This window comes from Vulpes vulpes, chromosome 13 (genome assembly GCF_048418805.1).
Source record: "Vulpes vulpes isolate BD-2025 chromosome 13, VulVul3, whole genome shotgun sequence".
Taxonomy (NCBI): Eukaryota; Metazoa; Chordata; class Mammalia; order Carnivora; family Canidae; genus Vulpes; species Vulpes vulpes.
The window spans coordinates 118,247,381-118,262,717 of NC_132792.1; the positions used below are offsets into that span (position 1 = coordinate 118,247,381).

Genomic DNA, 15,337 nt, shown 5'->3' on the forward strand with positions numbered 1-15,337 from the left:
TTACAATGGTGGATACATGTCATTATACATTTATGAAAACCCAAACGACACCAAGAGTGAACCCTAATGTCAACTATGGACTTTGGGTGATAATGTTGTGTCAGTGTAGGTTTCACTGATTATGATACATCTAACACTCACTGTGGTGTAAGATGTTGAAAATAGGAGAGGCTGAGTAGGTCAGGGGGTGTATGCAAACTCTCTGTACTTTAGATCAATTTTACTGTGAACCTAAAACTGCTCAAAATAATTGTTTATAAATTAAACAACAAAATAAAGAAAAAAACAAATTGCTACAAACCACCACCAACCAGCCCACAAAAATATATTGGCTTCATAGTTTAGAAGAATGCATACATATTTTGGTCTGATCAACTTCTTTAAAATATTCCAAAATAAGCCCTTTTCCTTCCTCCTTATTTCTAAAAGGTGAGTAGCTAGTTCTTACATAAACAAGGTGATATTTCAAGTCTATTCTCATAGTAAAGACTTGTCTGACCAGAGACATTTATTTATTATTATTTAAAATTTTTATCGGGGGAGAGGGGCAGAGGGACAGGTAGAGAGAATCTTTTTTTAAAAAAGATTTTATTTATTTATTCATGAGACACACACAGAAAGAGAGAGGCAGAGACACAGGCAGAGGAAGAAGCAGGCTCCATGTAAGGAGCCCGATGTGGGACTTGATCCTGGGATTCCAGGATCATGCCCTAGGCCGAAGGCAGGGGCCAAACCGCTGAGCCACCCAGGGATCTCCGGGAGAGAGATTCTTAAGCAGACTCCATGCCCAGCTTGAGCCCAATGCACGCAAATCAATCTCATGACCCTGAGATTATGACCTGAGCCAAAATCAAGAGTTGGTCGCTCAACTGACTGAGCCACTCAGGTATCCCCTGACCAGAGACATTTTTTTTAAAGACTTATTTATTTATTTATGAGAGAGAGAGAGAGAGAGAGAGAGAGAGAGGCAGAGACACAGGCAGAGGGAGAAGCAGGCTCCATGCCGGGAGCCCGATGCGGAACTCGATCCCGGGACTCCAGGATTGCACCCTGGGCCAAACCGCTGAGCCACCCAGGGATCCCCTAGAGACATTTTTTCAAACAGTGATGTGGTTGAAGATACCAATCTTTTGACTCACAGTCTGACTTTATTATTAATTTTTCAAGTATTTAATCCAGAAAAAGTACACTAATACAAACAGAAGCAAAACTCGAACTTACATTTTTTTTTAGCAGAACATGTGAGAGATAGATTTTTCTTTATTCAGCAAAAACACTGCTTAAAATTATAACTGAAATAGCTCTTTCCAAGATACATTTCTATTGCCTCATTTGTAGTGACAGAATGCTAATTTTTTTATAAGGCATTGTCATCTGGAATATGAGCTATTATTTTTGAGCCTGATCTGTGGCTGAAGTGGGGCTCCAGGATTATACTCTGGCCAGAGTCTATAAATGAGGTTTTGAAGTTCCTTTCGTGGTCAGTTTGGGCTGATGTAACACATTACCACTGACTGGGTGGCTTAATCAACAAATGTTTATTTGCTTACTCTTCTGGAGGCTGGGAAGTCCAAGATCACAGCTGAGTTCCAATGAGAACATTGTTCCTGGCTTGCAATGACACCTTTTTGCTACTACTCACATAGTAGAGAGAGATCACTGCTTTGTGTTTCTTCTTAGAAGGTCACTAATGCTATTCACAAGGGCAATTCCCTCATGACCTAATTACTTCCCAGAGGTCCCATCGCCAAATATCATCACATCACGGATTGGGGCTTCAAATTATGATTTGGGGCTGGGGTATGGGAAGATACACTCACGTCACACTGTTTCCTTACAAAGAAGGTACATGCTTTTCATACTCCCTTCTTTTCTGCTTTCTAAAATGAAGACTTATGGCTGAACACTAGCAGCTATGTTGGAACAAGAGGTAACCATAGAAATGGAAGCTTAATGCTGAAATGGAAGAACAGAAAGAAAGAGAAGTCTAGATCCCTGAAGATACTGTGAAGTTACCATATTAACCGAAAAGTGTGTACTTCATAACATTTTTTAAATTAAAGGAAAGTGAATGTCTATCTTCTTAAAGCCTTGGATATTTGAGAGAATTTCCTATTACTCAGAGCTGAAACTAATAAGCTTAATTAATAAAACATTTTCATGATCAAAGCAGCAGATATAGGGTACATGGAGTTTATGTGGCATCTACTTAGGTGGCATATCTATAGAAAATCTTTTCAATGCAAAATAAAGTGCTGTCATTTACACAGAGATCACTTGAAGCACATCAAATAAGATATATCTCTATAATCTAATGTTTCCTCTTTCAATTTTACTCTTTCTTGCTAAAAATCAGACCCATCAGACCCTCATGACCTTTTGAGGGACACTGCATTTCTGCCATTAGTCACTCCCTCATTCATTTCCTGCTCTGCTACTAGAGTTATCATCTTATAACACATACTGCACTTTTCATTTTCTTTCCTAAAAAATCATGTTTAATTTCCTATAGCCTAATGAGTTAAGTACCTTAGAGTCCATTAGGTCCCTGGTTTTGTGGCCCCTAGCATGCAATGCTTATTTTCCACAACACCACTACATTATTTTTAATTAAGAAAAAAGGCACCATTAAAATCTAAACTTCAAATATATAATCTAAAAAGGCAGAGAGAAGATAATGATCAGGGAAGATACTGAAACTAGTATTACACAATATGTTAACTGACTAGGATGTAAATAAAAAATTTAAACAATTGGGCAGCCCGGGTGGCTCAGCGGTTTAGCGTTGCCTTCGGCCCAGGGCCCGATCCTGGAGACCTGGTATCGAGTTCTGTGTCGGGCTCCCTGCGTGGAGCCTGCTTCTCCCTCTGCCTGTATCTCTGCCTGCCTCTCTCTCTCTCTGTGTCTCTCATGAATAAGTAAATCTTTAAAAAAAAAATTGGAACAAAAATCAGAGAAAATTAGCCTCAATACAGTGCAGTATCATGAAAAAAGTGAACACTTACGTGTCTGTGCAGATTCATATTTGTGTATACTACATTTATATCGTGTTTTTTGGTAGTCAAAGTATTTTATCGAACATGGAAGAATAACAGGTCTTTAAAGCATGTCAGCTGACAGGTAATTCTACTTACTCTGTAGTTTTGTAAACGTCAGAATACAGCCCTGCTTTCTGATACTTCTTCTTTGGGGGACGTGGGGTCTTCTTTTCCCTTGGGAGGAGAGAAAGCACAGGCTGCAAGGTACTTTCAGGTTCGGGAGGCTTGGCTGGGGTTTCAGGAGGACTGGGAATCTCAACTGCTGCTTCAGTAAAGCTAGAAAGAGAAGTTTGAAGGAAATTTTTATTATTGTCTATTTAAAGAACATGACAGCTTGTAAAACATGAAGTACAGAACTTACTCATCTGACCATGATGGATAACGATACCAGCCTTGTCCTCCTGACAGAAATCATTAGAAATACAGCAAATTACTATAAACCTGGAGAAGGTTTACAAAACAATTATCAGACATTGGACAATAGTACACCACTGTGATCCCTGAGAAAATTGAAAAGAAAAAAAAGAAAAACAATTAGAATAAGGGTGTGCCTGGGTGGCTCGATAGGTTGGGAATCGAACACTTGATCTCTGCTCAGGTTCTGATCTCAGGGTTGTGGGTTTGGGCCCTGCGTTGGGCTTCATGCTGGGTGTGGAGCCTACTTAAATAAATAAATAGAAGTAAGAATAGTCCTACAACCAGTCTGCCTTTATAGGGAGGATGATGGTGTAGGGAGTAGAACCACAGCACAGAATAGCCAACATGATAAACTGAAAAGACAGAGAGGTCAGAGCCCATAAAGGTTGAGGGCACTGCATCTGGGTAGAGAGGAAAGTAATTCTAGAACATCACGCAGGGGTGCCTGAGTGGCTCAGTCAGTGAAGTGTCTGCCTTTAGCTCACATCATGATCTCAGGGTCCTAGGATCAAGCCCCACATCAGGCTCCCTGCTCAGGGGGGAGTTTATTTCTCCCTCTCCCTCTGTTGCTCTCCCTGCATGTGCTCTCTTTCCTGCTCATTCTCTCTCAAATACATAAATAAAATCTTAAAAAAAATTTTTTAAAGATTTATTTTATTCATTCATTATTTGTTCATTCATGAGAGACACACAGAGAGAGGCAGAGACACAGGCAGAGGGAGAGGCAGGCTCCATGCTGGGAGTCCAATGTGGGACTCGATCCTGGGACTCTGGGATCAAGTCAAGGGCAGATGCTCATCTGCTGAGCCACCCACACGTTATTTAAAAAAAAAAAAAAATTAAGTTGATTCCAGTTTCAGTCAAAGATGGAATAGATACCACCACTTACCCTTCCATTAAGCAAAACTAAAAATCCTGGAAATTATATGTAAAATAAATATAAACAGATTGGCTAGGGACCATGGGACTGATGCAATGACATGGCAGGGAATTTCCTAGATAGTCTTCCACTATTGAGTATGAGGCAAAAAGAATAAACTATTTTCTTAATATTAAGGACAAGGAAATTGTCTGCTCTCATCATATATTCAGCATGGAAGAAAAAGGTTCTAGTCAATGCAAAAAAGGTGAAAAAAAATCTCCAGATGAGCCAGTTCTCTAATTTCATTATTTTTCAAGCCTGTTTTGGCTGTTTGGGATTCCTTGAGATTCCAGACGAATTTTAGGGTTTTTCTATTTCCACAAAATACATCCCTGGGATTCTGCACTGAATCTATAGATTGCTTTGGGTAGTTCTGATATTGTAACAGCATTAGAGCTTCCAGTCCATGAACATAGGCTGTCTTTCCAGTTAGTCACATTGTCTTTCATCTCACTGAACAATGTTTTGTCGTTTTCAACGCACAAGTTTTGCCCTCCTAAATTTATTCTTAACTATTCTTTAGTTATTTAGCTGTTCTTTGCCCTCCTAAATTTATTCTTAACTATTCTAGGAAAACTGTTGGTGTACAGAAATGCAGGTGATTTTGTGTGTGGATTCTGTGTTCTTCACTGCTGAACTCATTCAGTAGCTGCTGAACTCATTCAGTAGCTTAACAGGGTTTTTCTGTGAGAACTTCAAGGTTTTCTGCTTATAAAATCATGGCGTCTGTGAACAGAACTAATTTTATTTTTTCCTTTCCAATGTGGATGCCTTTTGCTTCTTTTCCTTGCCTGACTACTCTGGTTGGAAATTTTAATATGATGCTGAATTCAAGCGGCACAAGTGGACATCTTCCCTCCTTCCTGGTATCAGGGGAAAAGCTCTCAATCTCTCACCAGAGCAGTTGACTACTGCAGTTTCTTTGTGTATGGCCATTTATTATGTTGAAGTAGTTTCTTTCTGATCCTAGACTGCTCAGAGTTTTTATCACAAACGTGTTAGAGTCTGTGAAATTATGTTTCTTCATTTATTAATAGGACTGTGTGATTTTTCTTCTTTAGTTTTTTGGTGCGATGAATAACCTTAATTGACTTTTAACTATATTCTGGTTTGGATTTTTTTGAAGGTTTTATTTATTTACTTGAGAGAGAGCAAGCATGAGCAGTGGGTAGGGGCAGAGGGAGAGGGAGAGGGAGAGGGAGAAGCAGACTCCCTGCTTAGCAGGGAGCCTGATGAGGGTCATCCCAGGATTCTAGGATCATGAGTTGAGCTAAAGGCAGACGCTTAACCAACTGAGCTACTCAGGCGCCCCTGACTTTTAACTGTCAAATAAGTCTTGCATAACTGGGATAAATCATACTTGGTTATAGGATCTATCTACCCATCCATCTGTCCAATCAATTTATTATTTATCTTTTTACCTGTCCTTATTTATTTATTATTTATTTTTTATTGTTCTCCTTACCAGGCAAATTCATTTCTATATCTGTGCTTTATATTATTTCTTTTTCTGCAATCAAAAATGTTTTCTGTTTCCTGCTTATCACCTACATATAAATTCTCTCAGTGCTGTTTCCCCAAGTTCTGTCCATAGACCATACACATCAGAATTATAATGAGGGCTTACAAGAAATGCAAATGCCTATTCATGGATTTATTTATTTATTTATTTATTTATTTATTTAAAGATTTATTTCTTTATTCATTCAGAGAGAGCAAAGAGAGAGGCAGAGACACAGGCAGAGGGAGAAGCAGGCTCCATGCAGGAAGCCCGATGTGGGACTCGATCCTGGGTCTCCAGGATCACACCCCGGGCTGCAGGTGGCGCGAAACCGCTGCGCCACCGGGGCTGCCCCTATTCATGGATTTAAAAAAACTTTTATTAATGAAGTCCTGGATGGACAACTTCCTAACCTTGCTAGTGTCTAAACCCAACAGTGGGTGCTCTCTCTCTCTTCTTTAAAGATTTATTTATTTATATTTGAGAGAGAGCCCATGAGCAAGCAAATGGGGGGAAGGGCAGAGGGAAAGAGAGAGGGAGAGAAAGAAAGGGAGAGGGAGAGAGAAAGAGAGAGAAGCAGACTCTCTGCTGAGCATGAAGCCTGACATGGGGCTTGATCTCACCATCCCAAGATTATAACCTGAGGGAAAATCAAGATCCAGATGCTTAATCAACTACATTGCCCAGGCACCCCTGGTCACTCCCTTTATAAGAGCATCCAACTCATGCTACTCAGGTTCTGGCACCCTTAGCTGGCCTGATGCTCTTCCCACTTTGTCCCAGTGGCCTAACTCCTCATTCCATTAAGTCTCTAACATGAATCTCAGAGTCAATATGGTTTCCATACCCCATTTTGATACCTATACTCAATTACTTTAAGCTAATATTTCAAGGGGCTCCTGGGTGGCTCAGGAGGTTGTGCCTAATTCTTGGTTTCTGGTCAGGTCATGATCTTGGAGTAATGAGATCAATCCCTGTGTTGACCTCCACACTCAGCATGGAGTCTGCTTGCGATCCCCTCCCTACCATGCACATACTCTAAAAAACTGGTTTTATGGGGGTGCCTGGGTTGCTCAGTCAGTTAAGGGCTGGACTCTTGATTTGGCTTAGGTCATGATCTTAGGGTCATGAGATCAAGCTCCTTGTGGGGCTCTACACTGGGCATGGAGCCTGCTTAAGATTCTCTCCTCTGCACCTCCACTACCTGCATCCTCCATTTGTGCATGTGCTATGTATCTAAAACAAAAAAGGGGGGGGGGGGGGAGGAAAAAAAAAGATAAACTATGGTTTTACGATATATTTATCTATGTCAATATAATACTTTGTTTAATTTCATGTTTTTAATTTTTGTTTTCCCTTTTTTTGCTTCATAAAAGTAGTACCAGTTAGTAAATAATTTTTAGAGACTTCCTTTTTTTACTTAATATTACATTTCTAAGACTCAGCTATTATTATTATGTATCAGCTATAATTACTTTTTATTACCATATCATATTCCATTGTGTAAAAAATTACAATATATTTATTCCTTTTCATGGTAATCTTGGATATTTCCACTTTGTCTATGTTATAACCAATCTTGCTACTATCTTTCTGAAAAGTGTTTTCTGGTGAATGTTGGGCAAGAGGTTTTTCTAAAGGGGAACTGCTAGATTATACAGTATTTATTTGTAATACATTTTTTTGTTGTTATATATTTTGGACACTAAAACTATATGCATTATAAATTTATAAACTTCCCAGTTTGTAGCAAATCTTCAAAATATTTGTCATGATGATGTTTGATGAGTAGAAATTCTTATTTTTATCTTTTCTTGGTTTTAACATAATCCAGTATATCAGTATTTACTTGTATGGTTACTGCTTTTGTTAGCTTGTTTATGAAATCCCTTCTGATAACAAGGTTGTGAAATTTTTCTCCTTCTATCTATCAGCCTTTGAAAGTTTAAAATTTTGCTTTTAGCACTTACGGATTTAGTCAACTGGGAATTAATTTTTGTATATGGGATGAGACAGAATCCAATTTCATTTCCATTATTATGTGACATCAACTTTTAGGGCATAATTTATTAAATATTGTTTTCTGTCCCTGTTGTTATGCAGTGTTACCTCTGTCATAGAGCGAGCTGCATACATGCACAGATCAGTTCCACACTAGCTTAGGATACCATAGCTTGAAATTAATTTTGGGGACAAAACTTTTACTTTATTCATTAATTCCATTCTTCAAAATATACCTAGAGAAAGTAGTGCCCATATCCACCAGTGGACATTAAAGGAATATTAACAGCAGCAATTTTGGATAATAGCCTCAAAGAGGATATAACAGCAAAATGGAAAAACTGTATTGTATACAAACAATGGATTAGTACACAATAATGAAAAGAAGGTAAGTATAGCAACATGCAACAGCAGAGATGGTTTAACAGGTATATGAGGAGCAAAAAAGGTGATACACAAAAACATAAATCAATAATTCTGTTCAAATGAAGTTCAGTAAGGATAAACTAAATATTATCAGTGTTACAGACTTAAATGATATTACAGATGTGGTTACCTTAGAAGTCAGGAAACTGACTATGGCTAACGGTAAGGAAGAAGTTTGTGATTGGGAAGGCACATGGGATGCTAGCTAGCAATGTTTTATATATTCAACCCTTCTATGTCTACACTGGTTAACTTTCAAAAAGTTAACTGATTTCTTATATTTATGTACTTTCTGTGTATTCCTTTCCTTCTTTCCTTCATCATCTCAAAAGAGGGTTTGTTTTTTTTTAAGTTTATTTATATAAGTATCTCTACACCCAACCAGGGGCCCAAACTCATGATCCTGAGATCAAGAGTCATACACTCCTCTGAGTCATCCAGGCGTCCCTAGTGAGTTTTAAATGAAACTAGAATGATCCTTTTATTTCAAGTGTGGTTGAATTTCTTATAAACCGTCTGGTCCTGCCTCTTTTCTTTGCCATAAGATTTTAAATTAAAGATTTGATTCATAGAAAAGAAGCACTTAGGCTAGTTCTTCTTGGGTAGGCATTTCCTAGGAATAAGTACATCTCAACTGAAATTTATTTTAGTTTATTTAGTTTATTTAAGTATAATGTGCTTATAGTAGTCCTTTTATAATCTCTCATATATAGCTTATCTCCTTTTTTTTTTTTTAATATTTTATTCATTTACTCATTAAAGACAAACAGAGAAAGGCAGAGACATTTAGGGAGAAGCAGGCTCCTTGCAGGGAGCCTAATGAGGGACTTGATCCCTGCACTGGGATCACACCCTGAGCCAAAGGCAGATGCTCAACCACTGAGCCACCCAGGTGTTCCAGCTTATCTCCTTTTTAACTCATAATTTTCTTCATTGGTCAACTTAACCAGCAGTGTGTATATTTTATTAGTCTTCAAGGAACTAACTTTGGTGATTCTCTATATCGTACCTTAGTTTTGTTTTGTTAATTTAATTTATATTTTTCATCTCCTTCATTTACCATTTTGGGGCTTATTCTCTTGTTTTTCTCATTTCTTAAATGGACTCTTGGTTCATGAATTTTCAACATTAAGAAAATAATAATATAAGCCTTAAAGACTATGAATCTCTCTCTGGCACCTCTTAAGACATATCCCACAAGGTTTAATATATAGCATAGTGTTTCTTCAGTTCTAAATATTTTAAATATGATTTTATTTTTTTTATCTAGTTTTAAGAATTTATCATTTTTCCTGTTAGAATCAGGATTTGAACCCAGGCTCTTCTGAGTCTAGAACCTAGCTCATAACCATTATATTATTCTTTTGCAATCTGGTTTGTTATTAATCAACAAATGTGTCCAAACTCTTTATTATGCAAACAAGGCCTTCTGCATGATCTGGTCCCCACAATCTTTTCTTCAGACTCATTCTCCAGACTCTAGACCCTACTACTCTAATTAGCTCTGTGTTTCAGACACAAAAGCTTTTTTTCCTTGAACCTGCCATGCTTTTTCATTTAAAAAAAAAAAAAAAAGCCCATAATGTTTATTCTACCCTTCCTCCTTTAAATAACAGATGACGTTTACTCTTCAGACTTTAATTTAATAATTACTTCCACAGACACCTAGGTCAATTACGTTAACCATATATTCCTGTAACACTAATTGTTCACATTGGTACTTAGTCTGTGTGATCCATGAGAGTAGGGAATATATCTATTTTTTGCTTATTACTGTTATCTATCCTTAGCACAAAGAATAAATAGTTTTGTAGTAAATACTTATGAAATAAGTAAATTAACAAAACCCTGCTACATAAACAACTACTATAGTAGGTTCCAGTTAGAAAAAGGTAAAAAACTGTTGCTGTTTCTGGGAACTCCACGTCATGCCCTTTCTTGATATATCTCCTCTACTCTTGAGGGTAGACACTGTTTCTTTTCATAATTTCTCCAAATTCCAAAATATAATTTTGTGGAAAATGAAGTGCTTAATGTTGGTGACTATACTAGAATTTTCTCGAACAGAAAAACTATCTAGAATAAATCCTTTCTGTGAAATACACTTTTAAGGTGACCCTTTCCCTAAAGTGAATGGTCAAAATGTCAAGAATTGTCACTTTTTTACTATAGTGAAGGCAGAAATCATCCTCTTCAATATTTTTTTTTAAAGATTTTATTTATTTATTCATAGAGATGCAGGGAGAGAGAGAGAGAGAGAGAGAGAGAGAGAGAGAGAGAGAGGCAGAGACACAAGCAGGCTCCATGCAGAGAGCCTGACAAGGGACTCGATCCAGGGTCTCCAGATCACACCCTGGGCTGCAGGTGGCGCTAAACCGCTGCGCCACCAGGGCTGCCCCATCCTCTTCAATATTTTAAAGCCTTGGTGATTAAAATGAAAAAACACTGATACTAAAATAGTCTGATGGGAAGAAACTATGAAGACTGACTCTAAGACCCAAAGACATAAGAATTTAGTATATAATAAAGGTATCATTTCACATAAGTAGGGAAAAAAATAAATCAATAAACAGTGCTAAGACTACCATTTAAAAATTTTTTTAAGGGGATCCCTGGGTGGCTCAGCGGTTTGGTGCCTGCCTTTGGCCTAGGGTGCGATCCTGGAGTCCCAGGATCGAGTCCCGTGTCGGGCTCCCTGCATGGAGCCTGCTTCTCCCTCTGCCTGTGTCTCTGCCTCTGTCTCTCTCTCTATCATAAATAAATCAATAAAATCTTTAAAAAAATTTTTTTTAAATTTATTTAAAGATTTTATTGATTTATTCATGAGAAACAGAGAGAAAGACAGGCAGAGACACAGGCAGAGGGAGAAGCAGGCTCCCCACAAGGGATCTCATTCTGAGATCCCAGGATCACGCCTGAGGCAAAGGCAGATGCTCAACTGCTGAGCCACCCAGGTGTCCCCCCTTTTTTTCTCTCTTTTTTTTTAATTTAAATCTCTTTTTAAAATAAAATCTTTTTCTGCCTTTCCAAAAAAAAAAAAATTACTCCAATTCAGTGGTAATATAAAGAGTAAAAACTACATATACATAAAAACAGCCATGTTTACAAATCTGTAACCTTGGCAAATGAGTAGTCATAAATATTGCATTAACTCATTTCTCACAGAAAAGCAAATTTCAACTCATTTAAACACCTATATGTTAAAGGTAATACGGAATCCACTGAAGGAGAACAGTTAAATAAATTATGTTGTATTTTTAGCATGGAGTAAGGTAATTCTACATGTACTAATGACAAGAGTTCTGAGATACAAGAGGAAGAGTTAACTATAGGGTGTTTCGCTTACAGGCAACATCAGCTTTGTAAACGCACACATTTGTACAGGTGTAAGAGAAGATGTCAAAGTATACATAGTATACTGATTTTTTGTTTTTTTTTTTATTATTTATTTATTTTTTAAGATTTTATATTTATTTATTCATGAGAGACACACAGAGAGAGAGGCAGAGACACAGGCAGAGGGAGAAGCAGGCTCCATGCAGTGAGCCTGATGCAGAATTCGATCCCGGGTCCCCAGGATCAGGCCCTGGGCCAAAGGCGGCACTAAACCACTGAGCCACCTGGGCTGCCCAAATTCTTTAATAAAAAAAAAAAAAAAAAAAAAAGAGTGGAGGGTAAATGGTGTATGACTGTTACTGTACCATGTTAGTAAAAGTATAAACAGGTATGGCTTTTAAGAGGGCAGTTTGAACATAAATGTTAAGAGGCTTAAAATGTGTCTAGCAGTTTTAATTTGTATTTCTGTAACTGTGAATACAGGCTGCCATGGAACTATGACTGAACATGCTACATTTAGTAAAGGAAAAGTCATTTCCAAATGGTGAACATTGTATTAACTCTTTTCAAATTAGCAAAAATAACTTCAGGGAAAAATCTCGTTGGATACATAACAAAAGAGTTTTAAAAAAGTTCTTTTATGGGGGTGTGTGTGATTTTTGGCTCTGTGCTCTATACCTTTTAGAAAAAAGTAAAAAAATAACAAGGAAACTATGAAGAAAATAAATCTAACATGTAGCAAAATGTATGTGCAGAAAGGATGAAAAGTTTGGAGCACACGGAAGACAGTATGAGCCTAAAAATAACTGCAGACACAGAGCTGTGTGTGTACTGGGTTAAATATACAACCTCTCTGGGTCTTCAACTCCTCTTGTGCAAAATCAGGGGCTCAAGATTGGACTTGTTACGTCCCCTGTGCTTCTTTAATTATTTATAATTTTGAGGAGCTGTAAGAACACTTGAATAAAACAGAAGGGCAGAGGTTTTACATAATGAAAGGTTAGCAGGTTACCTTAAGAATTCAGCTGCATACGTTATGTTAAATTTGTAAAAAGCTATTTTTCTTTCCTCAGATAAAACATCAAACAAGGATAATTACCTCTTGGGATGCTCTTGTTCTTCCTCTGGGAATGGCTTCTGCTTTTTCTTGGTCTGTTCTTCCAACAGCCAACTTTTCCTCTTCAGCCCCTTCTTATGTTCTGGACTCAGGTTTACGCTCTGCACAACAGCTTCGATGACATCCGTAACTGTGTCTGGACGGAGGGGCAGGGCTGCTCTTTCTTCACCTTCATTAGCATCCGGGCTGACGAATCGGGCAGCCTGGAATGCTTGCATTGACACCACTGCCTGGAGGGGGCATTTCCGAGGTCGCCCTGGTCTGCGTTTCACGAAGTTATTCCCTGTCCTGGCCTGTCTTTGAAGCTTTTTGGCTTTTAATATTTTATTGACATGGTCCAGGTTTTTCTTTGTGGCCAAGATTTTGTCATAATTGCACATTTTCCGAGCTTGGCGCTGCATGGCTTCCACGACACTCCTCTTGATATGGTGGGGTGAGCAGCTGCTCGGCAACTTCTCAGACAGGAGTGAGATGCTGCTGCTACAAGAGTCACTGGGGGCTGCGGGCACTAGAAGGCTATCTGGTTTTCCCAGGGCTCGTTCCTTGCTGTGGCTGTGGCCTGGACTGGAAGAAGGTGGCCCCGAGGCAGATGCAATCACGGCATCTAGATTCTTCTCCAGGGGCTCTTGGTCCTCATGTTGTACCATCCGCTGCAGCAGACTATCCACAGAGTCATCCCCAGGGGCAAGCAATCTTGGACTTCGAGAAGGAAGTCCGTTTACTAAATAAGATGACAAAGCACACACAGATACAAATTGAACACAGCCAGTCATTTAAATAACTTTTTACATAGAAGGAAAGGAATAGTGCCACATTTTTCTTAACAGGATTAAACATCCTAACACCATATGCATTTGTCTCTCCCAAGCAAGTTGATGGTTTACTTTCCTGAATAAGGCATATTACAGGAATCATAATAAATCCAAAAGTGGCCTGTTCCCCTAACAATATGTGAGTTAAAAAGCAACAACAATTCTTACTCTGTAAGATGAGGAGCAGAAAGAGTTTATTTTTTCAAAACTGATGGTCAGTTTAAGTTTAGAGACTTGCCAGTTAAATGTTGGTGTTATTTCTAGTTCAGTGCTTTTTCTGACAATGCTGCAAGTACAAAGGATGTAGTGAAACTTCTTGGGAAAAGCTTTAAACCTAGAATACTAAACATTTGTATAAACTAATTTAGAAAGAATACATGTTGAGGGTAAGATTGGAAAATAAGTGGTCTTCGATGTACCTTGTTATCTTAGTGGCTCAACGACTTGGTCATCTTTGTTTCTTCAAATACCACTCCGTACTTCCTTGTGATTACACTTCCTCTGGCAAGCCACGTCAGTTTTACAATATTTGTAAACATCAGATCGTCATAGGGCCACCTCCAAAGATGCATAGTTGTTTACTACTAATGAACACAGGTCATACTTTTCCAAAGCTGATCTATGGATTTCCCATCTATATGTGTCTAATCTAAGATGTGATGTTACTCTAGGTACTCCTTTACAGGCCCTGGGCATTCCAAGTTCAAGTCTCATCAGACTACACTAATTTTTCTCAAATTAACCAATAATTTCCATCAGACAATATCAAGTAGTCTTCTTTAAATTCAGGATTTTTCACATTTCAAATTCTCACTAATTCTTTTTTTTTTTTTTAAAGATTTTATTTATTTATTCATGAGAGAGAGAGAAAGAGAGAGAGAGATAGAGAGAGGCAGACACACAGGCAGAGGGAGAAAAGCAGGCTCCATGCAGGGAGCCTGACGTGGGACTCGATCCCGGGACTCCAGAATCACACCCTGGGCTGCAGGCAGCACTAAACCACTGTGCCACCGGGGCTGCCCTATATCACTAATTCTTAAAATCCAGCCTCCACTGTTTCTCTGATAATACACTGATTATCTTCCAATTACTTGCAACTCCATCAGATTTAACTGTTGAGATTGCTGATGCCCACCCAGTATTGTGTCTTTACTGTTCAACATATTTATTCTCACAGTTTCAATGATCAGAACACATAAACTAATCTTAAATTGTGCCTGAAGATCACCACAATGATAGCTGCCTACTTCCTATACCTGGCTTGAGGATGAGAGTGCGGCTCACTTTCTCTGGTACAAGAGCTTTCCTTGATGCAACTCTCGATAATTCATTTAACTACCACCTAGATTCTGATGACACCCAAATCTTTATTTTTTGAATATAACTGTATTCTACTTCTCTGCTTTTGCATGTTTCACAGATTTTTCAAACTCATATTCACAATTTAAGTCATTACCCCCTCCTTAAACCCTGTTCCTCCAGACTACCAAACTCAGTGAATGACACCATAAAGCCAACTCTTCAACATTATGTAGATTGAGCACCAATCACATGGGAATTTTGTCAGCCAAGCTTAGGCCACACCATCTATTATTTCTCCTCTACTCTCCCCACAAACCATAAAATGTGATTTTATGTTAAACTGGTCACTTAAACCTACTTTCCTTCATGCTATCACAGCCACTAGATGCTAAGCTAACCTTGTCTCTCTGTCCTCAAGCAAAAGACTGCTTGTAGAGCTATTACAACCTGTACACGTCTTTTACT

The 15,337-nt window shown here is 38.3% G+C and overlaps 1 protein-coding gene across 8 annotated transcripts in view; it reads right to left on the bottom strand.

The window, feature by feature from the left end:
* ASH1L (ASH1 like histone lysine methyltransferase) overlaps positions 1-15,337 on the bottom strand; it is a 173,686-nt gene that overhangs the window by 79,470 nt on the left and 78,879 nt on the right. For all 8 annotated transcript variants that reach the window (XM_072733565.1, XM_072733562.1, XM_072733566.1 and 5 more), the window contains 2 exons: positions 12,741-13,479; positions 3,135-3,314 (listed from right to left, as the gene is read on the bottom strand). In XM_072733565.1, coding sequence (XP_072589666.1) covers positions 3,135-3,314; positions 12,741-13,479 — 919 coding nt within the window. The remainder of the gene's footprint in view (positions 1-3,134; positions 3,315-12,740; positions 13,480-15,337) is intronic.